Genomic DNA, 19,192 nt, shown 5'->3' on the forward strand with positions numbered 1-19,192 from the left:
CTGAAAGATGAGCGGTCTCCAAGCAACAATATGAGCATAGATTATTGACTGATGGACATCGGGTAAATACCTAAGTGACGCAGCTCATCTTCAACGCACAGCTGTGATAGGAATTCCTGTCAAAATTGGTTCCAGAAAATCTAACAGCAGTTGTTTGCTGTTTAGACAGCTTCTCCCAGTTGCATCCATCAGACGCATAGGCGTGAGCATGAATAATCTTTGGCAGAGTCTGAAAGGTCTATTTAATGAAAACAATGACAGAAATACATAATAGCTTGTTAACTTCATCAAAGAAATATCGTGTTTGAACTTCAACTTATTTTGTCCAAGTGAGATCATTTATATCTGAGGTAGCTTGCGAGCATTGTTTGAGACAAACAGCCTACAGAGGGACACCTAGACACCAGATAAAGACTTGTAAATGTCTATTCTGGTAAGCTGCTAACATCATTAGCTTGAAAATACTTTTATACCAAAACAAAATCGCACCAGCTGTTGTTATCTCGAGTTTAAATAGGAGGTTGCAAATATTTGGAGAATACCTTTGAGAGTGATGGTAATCAAGTTGTAAGCAGACGTATGTTATTTCCAATAAGGCTTTGCACATGGCTCAGCAATTCGCAGAAAGAGGCATCTGGTTACAGAATCACCCCTAACACAAACAGACATTTTTGAAATGATTTAAAGTACAGCCACCATGGAAGCTGTCGAATGCTTTTAGCTCAAGAGAAGCATTAAAAATATAAGCATCTACCTAGGTAGATACAAGCTCAAGGTAGGTACCTATAACCTACCCATATATGTGGCAGTCACAACCAAAATATATTCGTTCTAATAGAAACAATATAGTATATTGCTTTTATCAAGTTGACAATAGAACACGAAATCTTGCTTCGTCTACGACTCTCACTAGATGAGCCATTCCTAAACTCTACTGAATTCCTAGCTACTTAAGTACTTAACTACGCTTAGTCTCAAGTTGATAACATCTACCGAAAGTCCATAAGTTCTCTTATTGCCAACAGTGTTGACCGTCGCAAAACACTTTAATTAAGGAGACATTTATAGTAATGTGGTCAAAACGACGTGACCTGTCAAAACGAGTTTCGACCAAGTAGAGGTCCCTTGACGTTTGCGTTCCTTGACTGTTTACACCCCTGTTCTTGAGAAAGAGGTTGTGTCAATGGGCCTCAACTGCCCATGTGTGCATCTTGAGTGGGCAACACTTAACGGGACCTCTACAAGTTCGGTCATGACACAACGAATGTAGAAGGAACGAAATAGCAAAGTGGGTCAACGAGACTACTTGCGAGTATAAACCCCCCCCTCGCCAGCTCACATCCGAGATTCTCTTCAACTGTTTCATGACTCGCAAAGTGAGGTGTTGACGTAAACGGAACGCCCATGGCATATAAACTGCTAAAAAGAAGAGGCAAACATCTAAAATAAGGTTCATGCAGTAGCACTGGCAAAAAGTCAATTTTCGTCCCGATCCGTTGTTGTGGTGCACGTTCCTAAAGTAATGCACGCGAATGAATGGACTGAGAACATGGATATAGCTTCATGTGAAGTTGAGCCAATTCATCATGTGAGCTTGGATTTAGACCAGTACCTAGGTACCTAGGTAGGTATTATCAGAGTTTGATTCCAGGTTGTTCGTTTGGGTTTGGGACCATGGGCCTTACCTCAAAGGACTTCTGGAGATGGATCTGAGCCTTAGCAATGGACATACACTTCGAAAAGAGGGACATCGGACTATGAAGTCTAATCTACCTACCTAGGTACTTAGGGACTTATGATTCTCAGTGATCGTCGTCTTGATACCTACGTACCTAGGTAGGTACCAAACCCTCAAGGGGGTTTTATCTATCGCCTCCCATGCTCTGTTGACGTGCCTGAACTTGGGCATCTCGGATCGATCTTCCAGAAACCAAGCAGAGTCAAAGCCGACTTGTAATATTGCACCCAGGTCTGTTAATGATCTAATATATTATATTCAAATTTCGCTAAATCAGTCATATAAAGGCATCCATCGAACAAACATTCCCAGAAGGCGGCCCATTCTCGCTCCGGGTTATTTCCAAGCTCGACCCATCTCTCATACCGACAAACTCACTTCTCGCAGTCGCCGACCTGGGAATACTGACATCACTCTTTGCGGTTCCAGGCCGCACAACGTCCCATTCAGCTCTCATCCCCGGCCTGGATATCATTCCATCCTCACGTATAATAGTCATCGAGTCCTGCCTTCCTATTCTATGCAACGACGGAGCTCTACCGTCTTTAATGCTCGATCGCGATGAAACCGAACCCATTCCGATACTCCCAATTTCGCTTCGCAAGAAACCCTCTGGCGTCTCGTCGTGAAGGTCTTCATGTATCTCGACGGTGCGCTGGACCGTAATCCCATCCATACGTGGGACTTGAAGTGATGTAGGAACCCATACTCTACTCCCTCGATCTGCGACTTCGTACTGTATTTGTGGACTGGGAAAGCGAAAGGTTGGGCTCGTAGGTGTCCGCAATTCATTTCTGTCTGAAAAGGGGCTGCTTTGCGTGCTCGTCATCGTGCGCGTCTTGTCCTCAAATGCGAAATCGAAGTTTGCCGATACTGGGCTTCGTGCGATCTTGTCGTCATTCTGTGGCGTCGGTGTGGGTGTTGCGGATGACCTTTCCTGAACTGCATTGTATGGAAATGTAACAGAGAGGCCGGCAGCAGTTGACGGCCGTTTGCAAGACATCGGACTACCTCGCCACTGATCAAGTTGTGTGCCGTTGTGGGTATGATATGTTGTCATCCCCGTTTGAGTACCACTACGTGTAGAGAAGAAAGAGCGGAAAAGGGGCCGAAACGTTGCGCCGGCTATAGCCATTATACCTAAGCCAGGCTCGACCGTAGACCAGATTGCTGATATTTTGTTAGCATTTTCTCGTTAGAAGATGATGGATACGACCAGACATACCGACATTACTGTATTATTGTTAGCCAAGTTCGTACTGTGGTCCATGTAGAATATCTACTTACACAGTCTTGTAGAGCCAATCATCTGTTATAGCTAGAGCATGTATCTGGGGAATCCGAATCAACGTAGCAATACCAGCACTGTCTTATATTAGCACGTTGTATCGGCGGAGATAGAAACACTTACAGCAATCCCATTGAGAGAAGCAATCCCACAGAGACTTTGGTACGCGTTCTCATCTCAAGGTCGTAGAGGATGGCAAATGGAAGAAACCCCAGCACCCAGTCTACACAAAAGGATACTACAGAGTGCGCTATACTAGCACTTGGAATCACATCCGGTCCAAAACAACTACCCTTCGTTCCCGTATACTGTTTCCAAAAGTATCCCACGGGACGACACTGAAAGACTGCCATGAAGAAGAATACCAAAGACAGAACAATATTAACTCCAATTGCGACATAGATGACCAGCTTGTGCATTGGCTTCGTTGCAAGACGGAAAAGGAAAACTGCAATGGATAGTCGGACAAAGCAGGTTGTGAGTGTATACCACAGCTCCCCTAGATACCATAACTTCAATGCTGTCGGTACATTTTGAATTTCGATGTCGACAAGGCGCTGTCCTGTCCCATAGGAAACTCCTACTATAGAGCCCACACAGAACAGTATGAAGAAAATCTATTCATCAATCAGCACATACTGGAACACAAGATAATAATCCTGAAAAAAACCGCTTCTTACCAGAGAGATGAGAAGAAGTGCATCGTCTGCCGCCCAACTCTTGGTTAAAAAACACTTGACATAGAACCTAAGCGATGTGAATAGCACTGCAAGTCCCAGAAGAACCGAAGTCACAGCGGCTGTTACAAATTAGATGTGCTTAGACAATTTAGAGGACTCTAATAAGAATACAAACGCACCTAATAATGGCCCCCTATTATCATCACCCATTGTGAACAATTGGTTATTGAGGCTTGTAAAAGTGAAACATGAATGCAGTCGATTTCCAGTCTCTCGCAGAAGAACATGCAAGAGAGAAAGCCAACTCGCATCGAATCTGGGGTAAGTTATGGTTGGGAAAGATAAAAGAGGAGGTTGGGATGTAGTTGGATTTGTGTTTCCCCAATTTTCTAATACTAGCTGCTCCTCTTGCAGTTGCTGATCGTAGAATTATGCCGTAGGGGCTTGATGAGGCGTTCCTCTACCTTAGTTGTTGATGATCTTCCTGCTAAGGTGTTGCGCAGCGTAGGTTTTAGCCTTCATACGTCAGATAGATTCCTAGCTCCAGTATCCAAGGTGCATCTCAATGCACGGTTCAACTTCCCCGAGAACTACTGCATCAAAAAGTATTGAAACTAGAGGAACAGTGTTTTCTTATTCTACATATTTAGCAGCATGGTGACTTCCGTTCAGGTAGCTTCAACCCAGCCTCGGCAGGGGTGAGGTGCTCAAGAGCAGTGATACAATGCGAACGTGAAAGCTTCGTTGCAAGAGACTGTTAGATCAAAGATTCATATCCACGTTATCACAACAACCAAGGCATGAGCCCCGCGACAATGGAGAGCTCTGATATCAGCCACAACAATCCGGACATGGCTGGAAACAATGTTGTACTCGGAAGATTGGAGTCGCGTGGCTGAAAAACGGCCAAATCGAAAGAGGGGAAACAGAAGAGGCGAATTTTGTGGATTTTGCGACCAAGAGGAACTTATCTTGACCGCCATATTGATGGTACCTCGACGGCTTAGAGCTAGTAGAACCTTGAAGCCGTTCAAGAGCGCGACGACCCGGCCTTAGACCAAGACCGGAAAGACTAGGAACATTAACCCGGCTCTACTTGACGCAAAGTAGATCTTTACTTGAAATACTGATTGCAAACCGGAAAAACTCCAATTGGGTTGAAAGATAGGCGGCTGGATAGTCAAAATAAGGTTTAGACCAGGAAGTGATGCACCGAATACGCGTGTACTACTTCGTACATGACTGAAATAACCAGCTTTCGCCGCCGCCACCCTATACAGCATCTTTACCAAATAAGATAAAGTCTCATTCAATCTTAGACAATGATTCGCTGGATATCTCTAGTTTTACACTATTTTAGCGGAGTGCACAGATGTGGAGGGCTGGTTATTTCAGTCATGTACGAAGTAAGTGCTCCATGCAGACCTCGGGATAAAATAGCCTGGATTTCGTAGGAATTCTAAGCGAATGTGGAATTCTTAAGTACTGTTAAAGCACGGAACATACCTCTTTCTCTTGCAGTTCCAAAGTGGTGGCAAATGATTTTGAATGGATGCCTTCCACATTTCCACTGGGGACCAAAAGACCAAAATATTAATTGACCGATAATCCCCAATTTCCAGCGCAAACACTCAAAAGCCTGAACAACTCAATGAAAGCAATATCGTGCACGCTAATCCTAACGTTGCCGAGTGTCATATGCTGTCGCTCGATCTCGAAGGGTTCATCAGTAGAGGAGAGGTTACTCCGCAACACTTTACGCCTCTTCATCGTTGGCCGCTATTATTGCTGGATAGTAAACGTCGATGATCTCGCTGGTAGGTTTCTCTAATCCATCAGAGGTAAAGAGATGTCGTTGAACATTTCTCGTTTGACGAAATGTCTTCCGTCCCAGGTTCAGGGTTAAAAAAGAAGCGAAAGTAGAAATCCGATCAGCACAAGGTTGCGAAGGTAAGGTTAATTCTCCGTACGTACAAGGGAGATGTACGACGACATGTTGCTGGCAGATTTTACCTATTTTTGATGGTTTGGAATGTTTGGGTAAGATCAAATAGCGAATTTGGTGGACTCACCGTGGGAGGGGTTTCTTAGACGGCGGGACACCATTGTCTTGCAAGTCTCACGAAATACCCCCTTATAAGAAAATATAAATTCTGCTTTAAATGCTGTATTCATACAATTTGATTGAGCACACATAGTGTGTTCCTCCTTAAAAAAGTTGTAAATATGTCTGTTGAGAAAGGAGTGTTAGAAAGACGTTTTGCAGCTTCTGTGAAGTGATTGTAATTTTACTCAAGAGAGAGTCCCATCAGGCTTACAACACACTGGTAATCTGTAGTAATAGGCTCTTGTTTTCCATGCAGTGTTTAATATGTCTCTCTTGATCGTGATAAATTACAACTCATATCCGTCAAAGATCATTTACCTCGGCTCAAACACCAAACCCTACACTCTCCCATCAATCCATCTATCCATCAGACCCGAACATCCGTACCCATCCAATCCCGACATCCGAAAACGCTGCCCTTCGAAACATTCCACGCCAAGCGCACAGTTCACGATTTCGCATCTCTGAAACAATCACACAAACATCCAAACCCAGCAACGACTCATCCGTCGCACAGATCACCCAGTCCTGTCAGAAGTCTTGGCATGGTGAAACCAACGAAGCTTATTCCGTTCGTATCGCTATGACCGTGGGGTGCGGTGCGGTGCACGGATTGTATGCAGGTACCAGAGTTGTGATGCTCGGTAGGGGTTTGTACGGATTGGGTAGCGGCGGAGTGAGATTGGGGGTGGTGGGCTGTGGAGGATGTGAGGGGAGGTTGTAGGGGGAGTCAGTGGTGGAAATTGGGTGAGTCGGGATGTGAATGAGAGACGGGTTGTGTAGATGGATGGGAATTAAGGTAAAATGTGAATGAGAGAATAGGAAGAAGTCATGATTTAGAAAGGGTTGAGTCCGATGTAAGGTCTCTTTTGACTCCGCACATTCGAACAACATATCATAATGGAATGACACAAGAATTCTTAGATTACGAGCTTCTGATTTCTGTCTTCTGCAAACACATATGAATCATCTAATTACAGGTGATGAGCAACACCCAATTCTCCTCCGATTAATCATTTTCCTTTCCCCGTCCAAGTCTCATAATGCATTTATCCCAAAACTCCAATGAACTGGTTTTCATCAAAGTCCTTCATCTCATTATAATTACCAACATTGAAAGCCTCGCGACAGGAATTTGCACCGATATATTATAGTAACAGAGCAAGAGCAGCTGCGCCTAATGCCATGCCCGCACTAGCCATGTTCCTAGCTCCTAAGCCAGCGAAGACAACTGTAGGTGTAGCAGTCGCCGAGGTGTTGCTTCCAGTGCTTGGGGGGATGGTAGCGCTGCCAAGCAATGTGAAGTTCGCGCATGTGATACGGGTCTTATTTGCGAAATGGAACGTGATTGATCGATTGCCAAAGAAGGAACCAAGCCCTGGACGGGTGGAGGAGAAAAGGTCGGTGTATGTCTGCACGAGAGAACCATTCGTAACTTTTCCATACTTTCCGGATAGATCACCGACTTGACAAGTTTGTGGGAGTTTAGGATCGCATGCAACAACCTGATGTATTGTTAGCTTACAATTCTGAGTTGTGGAGGAGTTATGTACTTCGCCACGGATGAACGGATCTAAGTGCGCAAGGGTTTTCGTACAATTTCCGTCCGCAGGAACTGGGTCAACGTGAAGATGGTATGCTACAGAAACGGTCAGAAAAGTAACAACACAATTGAGTTGCACGGGAAAACTTACTGAATGGTCCTCCAGAGGTAGGGAAGTTGGAAAGCGAGACAGAGTAGACAACTCCGATTCCGTCAGGGCTTGCAGTTGCAGATACCGAACCTTTAACATTTCCTCGAGGGTCACTCGGGTTGAAGAACTGTTTTTCAGGAAGAACCGCAAGATATGTGGCTCCGGGTGGATTGTTATCGACAACAGTAGCATTGCCCAACTCGCCGGTGGTGATGTTTTGAGCGCGCACACTGGCGAGAAGTGTGGTCAATACGACCGAAACGATAGTAGTTGCGTGCATATTGAAATGCCGAGAAGATTTCCTGTAAATCGGAAAGAAAAAAGAACAAGTTCTAAGATGTGTGAGTTTTTAAGTATTGTGTGGGGCGCGGTTGCGCAGATGAATGTACTTACTGGTAGCAGCAGTGAATAGCTGTTGATTATGATTAATCAATTAAGGTTAAAGTAAGAGACCTCCACGAGAGTAATGTCTTTGACAGGTGAGCAAAAACGAGTGTTAACAGAAGCGAGGGGTCGGCTACTGTTTATCAGGAGGAGGAGGTTGGGGAAACGAGATTGGGGGTTTATGGATAATATAAAGTCCAAGATGGGCTTGGCAATCGCCATTTATATTTCATCTCAAAGGAAGTGACTCTGACCTAACAAGATGCAAGGTACCCTGTCACACAGCTGCGCCTCAATAGCAGAACAAACCATTTCCCAGTCATGTTGAGCTTTCTGGCAGAATGGATATCCCGTGGTCGGTTAGAGGATTTGTTTTGCTAGCACGAGTCGCCAAATGCGGTGTCAAATCCTGTCATCCACGAGCTTACAGACCCGAGCAGGGGAGCTCTACCCAGTCATTCTGTTTCGGTGCATGCAAAGCACTGTTGCCCTACCAGAAAGGCGTATCGACGGCCATACCCAACGTGTCGTTTCATCTCCCGCAACGGCTGGCAACTCATCGTATAAGTTTCTGTGGTCCGGTACGGGTACAGATACATCCAGCAGCGGATTCTGGAGATAGCTGATACTCGCGCCTTTGCTTGAAGAGGCATTGAGCTTGACGGCATTTGGTGGCACGGACGGTCCAATACCGAAGGACATTTTACCAAATTGCGCCTTTAGCAGCGCAAATTGGATTCGACTTACGGGATCACAGATATTGATATTTGCCAGTGATGAAGTAGCGATCATCACTGTGATCCATCGTGCCTTGTGTGCTTGGCATTCTACCGATGGCCAAGCTTTCTGCCAGCGGGCTCAGGGGTCGCAGACCCTGAACCGACTCAACCGAGCGCGCTTCGGATCAATCATTTGGGAGATCCAGTGGAGATGCTGGATGCAGATTGGCTCTGTGCCACCACCAATTCGTTGGGTGTTGTTCTGTCACCGTCTGTGCTGACTGCGAGCAGCAAACTTCGCGCCACGGTTGCCAATGAGCGTTGTCGATTCTAGTGATTGTTTCAAACATCTTTTCGAGGACCACTGGACTGGCTTCCGGCAAGTGCTTTGAAGTGTGCTGTCCATTGCCAATCCATTGCCAACCTCTGTCTTGGTGAGACTTTCCAAGCCCTAATTTTGGATATGGAATAGCACCTGAAAGGACCTGGGTTTTTACGAATATGCATCATCCCACGCCCTTTTCGATTGATGTCAAACTCTTCCACATCCCCAAGAAACATCTCGATGAATGTGACGACTTAAAACCCCAGCGATTGCGGCAAGACAATTCCCGAAGAGGATATTGTTCGCCCTAAGGAAAGGCCCTCCCACAGCACTTGTGATGTTTCAAGGTCGTCCCCGAGCAGCAAAAGTCAGTGACTTTTTGGAAGAGGTTTGGTAAAGGTCCGAGTGTTGCGCAACCTTTCGAATCAAAGCTGGTCAGTCGTGCCTGTCATGAGCATGAGAAGCTCTTGTGGGCAAGAATGGGCCTGGTACTATAGGGCTCTTGGAGCAAGGCTCAAAATATGGTCGCGCTTGGCCTTTGAATGGTCTACACAGCCGTTGAACCCATTTCATGAGTCTTCATCCGATTTACCCAACAGTCAGTCCTGACAACAGAGATCGTGCCAAGGTACCCTGAGATAGGGTATTCCCTCCAGTACAATAATACCTTTAGGTGTGATAGAGCGGTATTCTGATACGCACTTTGGAAGCGTTGTTGAAAAGGCTCCCTACTGGGGTCTTCTTAATAGCTGAAAGTCTCAACATATGTGACGCTCACCAACAAGGGAACTCGTCACACTCTCATAGAGCCGGATTCATGATAGGCAATTCCTCCGGCCTATGAGGAATCATATTGTAATGCAGGCCTTTTGTGAAAACTCTACCTCGTACGTAGGAATTACGATGAGGGTCAAATGACGTCTGTGCCGCGACCTCTAATCCAACGATTCCTAGAAACCAGCAAAATTACCGATAAGGATTGCAGAAATAGAAGCTAAGCTTTCTCATATGACTGTTGATAGTGGATAGAAGAAGAATTAACTATGACGAGTGACCAGAACAAAGCGCTTAGCAGAAGGAGTTGAACAAGGTATATAGCGTCCAACTCTTCGAGATTGACAAGATGGACATGAACATTGAGATAGGGTGATACCTTTATTGACAGCAGTCCAAATCTTGAGAACCTAGTACGCAGTCGATATCAATTGTGGTGAGAAGTTAGACCTGTGTTGATATTCGCTTCCTTGAAAAGCTAGAAGCGTGAAGAACTGGTAACGGAGAACAGCATTTTTCATTCCTCATCAATAGACCTGACTGGAAATCGATCGAGTACCTGACGAGGGCACGCGAAATTTGATTGCTCCAAACGATAGATGTACTGCAATTGGACGAAGACCTCGAGATGCGTCCAGAGAAATATTGCTGACTGCCACAGAGCAAGACATCTCAAGTGGCATGTAGGAGTTTTCCTGAGAGTACAAACAATACGTGGTGGGCGTGATTCAAAAGAGATGTACTGGCGTAGAATCCGAATTTTGTATTATAATGACCTCAATGGCAGTTGCGTGTCAAACAACTTGCGCAAGTCGCCGGCGGAGGTGTTTACGCTGTAATATTTGGATGTGCTGGAGCTGAAGTGTAACCTCTGAGGTTAACCAGATAAGTACTCAGAGCGATAGATAATCGCGAATAGTGAGTATCTTCGCCTTGTCAAATTGCGAGAATGACATTCGTTGAAATTATATGATGATTGTTTTTGGTGAGCGAGCAACCAGAGTGATGAAGACTTTCGCCAAGAGACACATCGCGCTAGAGCCAATGCGGCGTAGCGCTTAAGCTATCGTGACGACGCCATGATACGCAGAGCTTCCCAAGAAGAGCCTCACAACTATAACGACAACACCTACCTGTCTTACCGTCGGCGTCGCACGTTCATCCGAATACCTTAAAGCTTCTCCCAGCTCTACTCAACGATACCGCAATTATGAAGCCAGTCGTAGGGGTTATGCAGGCGTGGTCATGGTAAGATTTGCTTGCGTTCAACGTCAAGCGATGAACTCGAATTCCGAAGCTAATAAAGTCTTGAAATAGCATCGTTATCTCCTGTTTCGCGATTGTAATTCTATCAGTCATCGGTGCCCTCTTCAGTGCGAATCACCATTCTATGATGGGCTCAACGGAGGATCCGGAGGATGGCAAAGCGGTTGCTGGAACGGTATTCTCGGCGGTAGTTGTCTATGCGGTACGTACAACCTGATAAAGATGCGTATGGCATTTTATGATGTCTTTCACAAATGGGATATTGGTACTGTCTTGGAATCGTCGAGTTCTAATTCGATGTTTTAGATCTTCCTTGTCGGCTGCAGTTTCCAAGCCTACCTTCATCTCAGAGAAAACCGAAGAGGTGCGATAACATTATCGTAGTCAACAAATTAGGCTAAACGGAAACTCGATTTGAAAACAAACGTTTGACGATGTGGAGTGTGGAAGAAGTTCAAGGGCAGTGAGCGGCAGGTGGGACTTGGGTGTATACAAGTGGCGATTAGAATGGCAGAATGGTCTGGCATGGCGTACGGTGTAACATTCAACGAATGGATTGTATCTGGGTCTTTGGAGCATGAGATGTGCATATATACTGTATACTGAACCATTGTTTACTGGGTTCATAATCAAGACTTTCCCTCCCTAGTGAAACTTTGACATTGCAGGAGTAGGAAACTTTGAATACCTAGACGTATAAAGATGGGTTTGGTATTGGTATTGATAGAGGAGCGTAAGGCTTCTTGGGAATCGACATGACCCAACTCTTTCGGAAGACGAATAGCTGACTGACATCAGGCTAGGTGTTGGCATGGGAGCGCTCAATACCTTATTCGTTCGATTCCAGATTACGATCAATCTGCGCCACTCAGCCAAGATGGAAGACGCCCTGAAAACACGCTGAAAATTTCACTTTACAGGCTTCATTGCCTAAAGTTTCCAGGCTGCGACATGCAACAAAAGAATTAAGTTTCGCTAGTGAATTGACACCGGAGGGTTTCATATGATCGCCCGATCAGCCATATCGATGTTGCACATCCAATAACTTTGCTTCACAATTTTCAACTAAATTGGATTAGAGACGGAGAAGTTAGAAGGAAGGTGGTGGGTTGATAGTAAGTGGGAACGAGAAGTCGAGAGGTCGGTTTGTCGATTTCTACTGATGTGGAGTATCTCAGTATAAAATTTTATAATTCAGTTTCTTGAAGAGCTTTTTGAGTAACATTTCTTCTAAACTCCTCTGTGGCTTCATGTACAGACAGGGGAAGAAACATTCTGTATAGTGGATAGGTAAAACGCTTTAGCTGTTGAGACCTGAATATGAGTCTAGGCGAAGGCATGAAGAAGGGGCTATTCCAAGTTGAGATTGGGTTCTTGAATAGGAAATCTCTAAAGAGATAGGTAGATCCTGACCATAAGCTAATCGAGATATCACATCTGCCACCTACCTGCTCCATTAATTCAACATACATCTGATATACCATCTCCCACCTACCTACCCACCTACCCATCACATCCCAGCCACCACCACCTTCCTCCTCTACCTCCACTTCCACGTTTTCAACATACATCATGCATATCCGTACTCCAAACTCCATACCTACCACCAAGCCATCAAGCCACACCCATCCCCAATCCCACCCCATTCTAAAAATACCACCCCAAACCCGCATACCAGCGACATCCGTCACCGCTCACAATCACGATCATCTGATAACCCTCCATTCATGCATCTCCTATCCTTAAACCCAATCACCCACCCTTCAAACTCCCAACTAGCCATTCCTCCCCTAAGAACTTCCCTTTCCGTCCCCAAACTCTCGGAGCCCCGATTTCGTACGTCCAGCCCACCAAAGGAAGAGCGTGCTTGTATGGGGAGAAGGATTTAATGTATGTATGTGTTGTTCGGAAAATCCATCCGAGGGGTCGCAGGGAGAGTGGGTAGGGCTGGCTATACGCTTTGGGAATTTGGAAATACGAGAGAGGTTTTGGGTAGGGAAGATGGGGGGTTTTGGATGACCCGGTTGCAGGTATGGGGGTTTAAAATGGGTTGGATGTTATATAGGGGATATAAATGTGGTTTTAAGTTGGTATGATTGTTTTACTGGTAGGTACTAGACTGTCGAGATAGAGCGTCAGTTATAATCCTTGCTAGAAAATCGCTGGTGGGGGTATTTTTGCGAGCTGATTGCTGTTACTTCTCTTTACTACATCGACCTTATCACTAGCATATTTCCTGTAACGTCTCTCCACGCAAACCAACGATACACAAAAGGTTGCTGTTCATGCTGCCAGTACATCATCTGTTGGTTTTCCGCTCACTTCTAACTGCTAGAACCCACGGCTCGGAAAGCTACAAGCTGAGTTGCAATACTCGTCCGTCCATGGCACACCGAGACGCAAAGTGCGACTTCAGACACATCTTTGCAGTCCCCATCATGATGGAATGGACTCACGGACAGAAATGCTCCATTCCATATATAAAATCGTGAAATGATCCACTAACATAGAACTGTACCGAAAAGTCCGTCAACCACATAGCATCATAATAAACAACCTATACTCCTTACTCCCTACGCCGCCTTCACATCATATATTGTGTCAGAAAGACAGTAGGTGCATTTAATTTTGCCTTGTCAACGTCCCAAAATTCCACTACCATCTTCACCAACAGCAATGTCCATTTGGCTCAACGAGACCACCACTTCCACCTTACGAAACTCATGGACGGGAAACAGCTTCCAAATGGCATCGAATTGCCTCACATATGGACAAGGAAGTTACTGCTATTAATTCACATATTGAGATCGAGATGGGAGACTCTTGGATGGGAGATATGTGGCTCGCCTGCTCGCTCAGAGAATGACCCTCACACATACAAGAATCGCATCATGTCAGGTAAGCTACCACGCCGTCAAATACAATCACTATTAAGCTCAGCAGGCAACATGTAAGATGTATCAATAAAATTAAACAAGTAGAAATCCCACGTTCTAGTTCAACGGGATGGTAGTAAGTAGCATAGGATATCTTCCCCCAAACCAACCTCCCAAAAAAACACAAGATTCAAAACTCCTTTCGTTCCTCCAAAACTCCAACCCTAATATTCTAAACAGAAAAGCAAACATCGTCAGATAAAGTCTCCAACATCTAGACAAGAATCATCTCCACGTCCCGTGTAACTTCGCTCTCCTCGGCGCACCCCTCTTCAGTCCCACGTCACCGGCACCCATCAGACTCTTCCACCGCTTCCCTACACTTCCGCGATCTTTGCCCAGACTTTTCGCGCAGTCCTGCCAGTCACTCTTACTGAGTTTCAGTTTCTCCAGTACCAGTTCCACGAGCATGCGATCTTCTTCTGTGCTCCACTCCTCATTGCCCTCTACACTCTGCAAGATGTGATCGCTTGATTGCGGTTGTTGCTGTAAATGCAAAAGATGGAAGTCTCCTCGATCTAATCCTAATGGCAAGCTTTCCGGCGCGATACGTTGACGTTTTGGGGTGCTTGGTCTCGAATTCACTGGCTCATCCTCAGAATCCGACGGGAGAGGTGTAGTGTTTTCTTGCTGTTCAGAAGTCGCACGGCTCATCTCGTCGGCGTCCTCTCTTCGTCTCTTATTTAAGCCTCTGGGCACTTGTACCGGTGTTCTCTTGGTGATTCTCTTGCGCGGTGTCAAGGCTGCTGTGCTCTCATTATCCTTGTTGCGCGTGCGCAGACGGAGCTTGAGTGGTGATGGTGATAGGGCGACTGGCACTTCGGCGTGGGTTGTTGGGGGTGAAGGCAGTTGGCTCGGAATCGGAGAAGGGTTCAGGTAGGACTGGAGTGCGCGGCAGGTCGAGAAGAGGTTATTGAGAGCCGCTGGTGGGTTGCCTGTTGAGGATGGCGGTGGTGGAGAGAGAGGCGGTGATGCGAAGCGCATTCGCGATTGGAATCGGGTTTTGGGGGTCGATGGTTGCGAAGATTCGCAGGCAAATGCGGACGGAAGTAGCATGCTTGCTGTGTTCATGGTGCTGTCGGCTGGAGTTGTGGATGTATTTGGTTGCGATCGCGATGCGACGAAGAAGCTCAGCGAGGCGCGGATGGATGCGCCGGCAGAGATCGGAGCTCCTCAATGTCGAAATTGGGATTCCGAAACTATATCTTGTGATTCGCGCTGTTCAGCAGAGTCGCTGCACGTAATTGGATGTGTATGCGACGACGTGGTGTTGAGTAATTCTCGAATTTGTTTTCTTCTATGCAGGTGCGGCAAGTTGGATGTAGAAGGAGAAAGCCCTTCCAAACGGTCGTGGGGCCTGCCCGCGATATAATAATTCAGCAGTTAATCCCCGTGAGGACCCCTGTAGGTCGGGTGACGGTGACCATCACACCCCCGGGGCGCCCTCGAAGCACTTTCCTCGATCTCCAAGGGACGTTGGGAGGATTTGCGTCTCGTCTTGCACTCAGAAAATGATCTGGATATCCTTAGCACCCAACGCGGCTCAATGTCAATAGTTCGAGAGGGTTTCTATTTCTTTGTCGAATCTAGGAGGCTATGTGTCTCATCACCGCTGTAATTGCTGCAATGGATGGATGGCTTCAGTGAACTCGAGGACGTAGGCGACACCAGGCAATCAATCCCTTTGGTCCCAGCAAAGGGGTTTGCCCCGTATCTCCCCTTCGCTATCGATAGTAGATACAGATTGATATCCGGCGCAGACTGCGGTTGAGGCTTTTTTCAAGTCATGTTTCTCACTAATCGCAATCGCAGCAAGGGGAAGGGGATTCTAGTGCTTCTCCTCGAATAGCACACACTTGTCCTCGTCCTCGTCATCATCTCGCAGATCTCGATGCTGCTTCGATTGGCAGTCGTCATGCTCTCTTGTCCCTCGAACTCCCATTCATGCTGGTTGCCATGGTCTGTGGAGTAGCAAAAGGGAACCACTTTACGCGGAAAACGCGGTTTACACAAAGACGTCTTTCACACGCGTCTGGAGACCTATGACTACTCTGCCCCTCCGTCTTTCGTCCATTGCTTTTTCCTCCATATCAATGCTTCTCCATCCCTTCTCCACAATGCAAAGCATCTGGATCATCTACACCATCTCCCTTTCCTCGATAGCCTCAAGAACTGTCTCTCATCTTCCCTCTCTTCGTTATCTTGCTTCCCAGTTCATAGCCAAACTAACCGTGCCAATAGGTACCTGCAAGGCAATCCTCACGTTTCGGCCTCGCTCACCGCGTCTTCTGCTGCAAGTCATTGGGATGTTCCATTGGGTGCTTCGAGGGGAAAAGGAAATTACATCAACGCGTCGACGCGTCGGGACGCGACTTTTCGTGTTAAGTGCGCGACGCCGGATGACTGCCGAAGCGATAATCCGCATCACCTACAGATCATCCATCATCGAGTCATCACTTGTATTAAACTCATAAAGTTCTCATGGTCTGAAATGGACTCAGATCCTCCTCTGTTGCCACCAGTCTTATTGCTTGAAGCATGTCATCTCGAGACCTATTCAGTCAAACACCCAAAAAAGCCCAATGTTGGCTTAAACATCATGTGATGTTGCTTCCGGGCTTATGCCACTCAGATATCAAGCCTCCTCAGGGTTTAAGAGTGACACAGTGCAGATTGAGATGTTGTGCGCGTTTGAGCATCCTTGAAATTGAGGGGATATTGGAGAACCTTGTCTGTGCGACAGCTGGTGGTGGTGATCATATTGGCTAGAGTTGACGGTTTGGGAAAGAGACCTAGGAAGCCGACCAGTAAGGTGATAGTGATGAAAGTACGATTCCCCCTTTGCAGGGTGCTTCATCAAGCAGCATCTCTTTTTGGCCGCCAAAAGAGAAGCGGATGAGGGGTAATTGATACAATATTGGAGGCTTTGCACAACCTCACCACGTGTCCGGGGAGGGCTTGACTCTTCAATGAGGCGGAAGTTCAGCTTACCGATATTGATGTCTTTCTTCTCTCATGCTAACCTTCATCAAAGCAACTTGTCGAGTCAGTCAATAAACACTTTCAGCTGGTATCTATCACGTCTTCTTGAACAACAAAATCACAGTCGCACTGCCCGAGACAATCTCGTCTTTCCCACCCAGCACCTCTCTCAACTCCTCGATGAAAACCCTCAAACAGTCTTTTTCGGTTCCAGCCAAACCTGGGTGAGCCTCTCGCCATCTTATGACCATACTCGAAGTAGCCAAACCCTTCTCAATCTGCCTTAAGTTGGCAGTGTAATCCCCGCCGAAGAAGCTCTCCCCATTGGAAAGCACCCCGTCTTTATCGTACTCGTGCCTAATAAAGTCTGACTCTAAGAAGGACGAGACTATCGGATCTACTTGCCAAGGCAGAGGTATGTTAGCGTACAATTCTCTTGACATCCGATTGCCAGGAAGTTCATAGGGCAGGAGTATATCACGTTCGAATCGGAACACGATTTCATTTATTTCGGTAGCCTTTTCCATCTTAGGGTCTGAGCAGAAGGTCAACTGTATGTTCGAATCAGGCACGTCGCTCAAGAACTTACGTGGAAATCCAGAAACTAATTCGATTAGCTAGGTAATAATCTTTCGTGGGGATCATACCTCGAGTCCAAATTGCAACTGTCCCTCCGGGCTTAACAACTTTGGCGGCTTCTGCCCAGAACTTGTTCATGTCGAACCAATGTGCCTATAAGTATATACATTAACGGGAACCACGAATTCGACGCTTTCACTTACTGCCACTGGGAATCATCGTTAGAAACTCGCTTCTTTTCAAGTCTCGTGTAATGGCCACTCACTAGCAACTGTCAACATATCAACACCTTCCCTCACACTTTCCAACTTTGAAAACTCCTCTGCACTTGAGACATCGAATCGTACATCTCTTCCACTCTTACACTTCCCACCCAATTTATTCGCAGCCTCGGCCATACCTTCTCCAGCATCACAGCCTACCGCGTCCTCGAAGTGACGTGCCACTTGGACAGGTTAGCACTCCATTATGTTGCACGACAAACAGCGTTCTCTCCCAGTACAATGAAAGAAGAAAAGGGCTTCCCAACACCCCTTCCCATTGGGCATGTTTCTCGTAATGGAAAGAGCAATATGGCATAATTATTTAAACAATTTGGGGATTTAGAGGGAAAGGTTGCTCACGGTCTCTAGTAGCGTTCCCAGGACCACAACCTACATCTAACAGCGTCCCGAATTGCCCTCCTGTGGCAGCATGATAGGAGAACACAACGTCGTAAAGAGCAGGTGAGTATGCTGGTCGAGCTGATGCGTAAGCCGTCGCTTGAGCACTGGTAAAAGAAGTGAACGTCCTCTCTGAGGGCTTGTTAGTTGACTCCATCCTTATACAAATGTTGATAAGAAGTATGTCTTGATCGTATCAAAATGGCAATGAACAGGTATTTATACAAAGAGGTCGCGTCGCAAGACGGAGTTTGCTGACACCACTCACCGTTCGCAGTTTCTCATTTACATCTGCCGCAACTTCCGATATCTTAAATAACGTGAAATAATACTTCCGTTGCAAGGTTGCTGTTTTTTCTCCAGTCTATCTATGGAGATCCTAAGCCTCGCCTGTGTTGCGGAGGGGCGTGTACTTCTACGCAACCGTTTCCTAATCGGGCGCTTCGCCAATTTGATCCCCACTTTCCAACGACGTCGACTTTATCTCGCAGTAGACAGAATAAGTAGTAGCTGGTATGCAATATTTACTCGACCAACTTGATATCATGTGCGATGTTTCGCCTTGTATTATTACTAAGCTGTTGACCACATCGCGACTAACTCTTTTTTATGTCTATTCGCTCTCCTAATTCTACGAATAATATAACTCAGTTTCTAGTCGGAATCTATGGGTTCAATTAGTAATCTACTGTTCTAAAATAAGGGTTTGAAAGCTCCTCGCGGAGGACAACAGAAGTGGCACTCGAAACATGATATTTACTCAAAACAATTGACGAAATATCTTATATTTAGTGTATCAACTTGGGACACTATTACATATTTCGTCGATTGATTTCAGTAAATAACACTTTCTTGGGCTCTATTCGAAATCGACTTATTCAGTCCAACGATCAGTGGGCACATGATTGACACTTATTTTGTCCTCCACAAGGGCTCGCAGTACTCAGGTGATTAGAGTCTAGGCGGGTCCGACTACTAAGGGTTTTTATGAGAGGAAAAAACACTCTGAGATAAAAGTCTCCTTCGTCGACCTAATTGCAGTGATTCACAGCACTGAT

At 46.1% G+C, this 19,192-nt stretch overlaps 5 protein-coding genes across 5 annotated transcripts; 1 reads left to right on the forward strand and 4 right to left on the reverse strand.

Annotated features, from left to right (window-relative positions):
• Positions 1-2,015: 2,015 nt before the first annotated feature.
• Positions 2,016-3,916, reverse strand: GLAREA_00342 (uncharacterized protein; the record flags this gene model as incomplete). Its single annotated transcript, XM_008085100.1, has 6 exons — positions 2,016-2,908; positions 2,964-2,971; positions 3,026-3,103; positions 3,150-3,643; positions 3,707-3,825; positions 3,886-3,916. The coding sequence occupies 6 exons, from the start codon at positions 3,914-3,916 to the stop codon at positions 2,016-2,018; spliced, it is 1,623 nt and encodes a 540-aa protein (XP_008083291.1).
• Positions 3,917-6,961: 3,045 nt separating this feature from the next.
• Positions 6,962-7,787, reverse strand: GLAREA_00343 (Cu,Zn superoxide dismutase-like protein; the record flags this gene model as incomplete). The annotated part of the gene is made up of 3 exons (XM_008085101.1): positions 6,962-7,318; positions 7,367-7,452; positions 7,508-7,787. 3 exons carry the CDS (start codon positions 7,785-7,787, stop codon positions 6,962-6,964), a joined length of 723 nt encoding a protein of 240 aa, XP_008083292.1.
• Positions 7,788-10,919: 3,132 nt separating this feature from the next.
• GLAREA_00344 (uncharacterized protein) lies at positions 10,920-11,192 on the forward strand (the record flags this gene model as incomplete). Its single annotated transcript, XM_008085102.1, has 2 exons — positions 10,920-10,957; positions 11,027-11,192. 2 exons carry the CDS (start codon positions 10,920-10,922, stop codon positions 11,190-11,192), a joined length of 204 nt encoding a protein of 67 aa, XP_008083293.1.
• A 2,944-nt stretch (positions 11,193-14,136) lies between these two features.
• On the reverse strand, positions 14,137-14,982 carry GLAREA_00345 (uncharacterized protein; the record flags this gene model as incomplete). The annotated part of the gene is made up of 1 exon (XM_008085103.1): positions 14,137-14,982. The coding sequence occupies one exon, from the start codon at positions 14,980-14,982 to the stop codon at positions 14,137-14,139; it is 846 nt and encodes a 281-aa protein (XP_008083294.1).
• Positions 14,983-16,988: 2,006 nt separating this feature from the next.
• GLAREA_00346 (S-adenosyl-L-methionine-dependent methyltransferase) lies at positions 16,989-18,291 on the reverse strand (the record flags this gene model as incomplete). Its single annotated transcript, XM_008085104.1, has 6 exons — positions 16,989-17,428; positions 17,483-17,497; positions 17,541-17,601; positions 17,646-17,680; positions 17,738-17,917; positions 18,096-18,291. 6 exons carry the CDS (start codon positions 18,289-18,291, stop codon positions 16,989-16,991), a joined length of 927 nt encoding a protein of 308 aa, XP_008083295.1.
• Between the last annotated feature and the right edge of the window lie 901 nt (positions 18,292-19,192).

Source organism: Glarea lozoyensis (genome assembly GCF_000409485.1).
Source record: "Glarea lozoyensis ATCC 20868 chromosome Unknown GLAREA3, whole genome shotgun sequence".
NCBI lineage: Eukaryota > Fungi > Ascomycota > Leotiomycetes > Helotiales > Helotiaceae > Glarea > Glarea lozoyensis.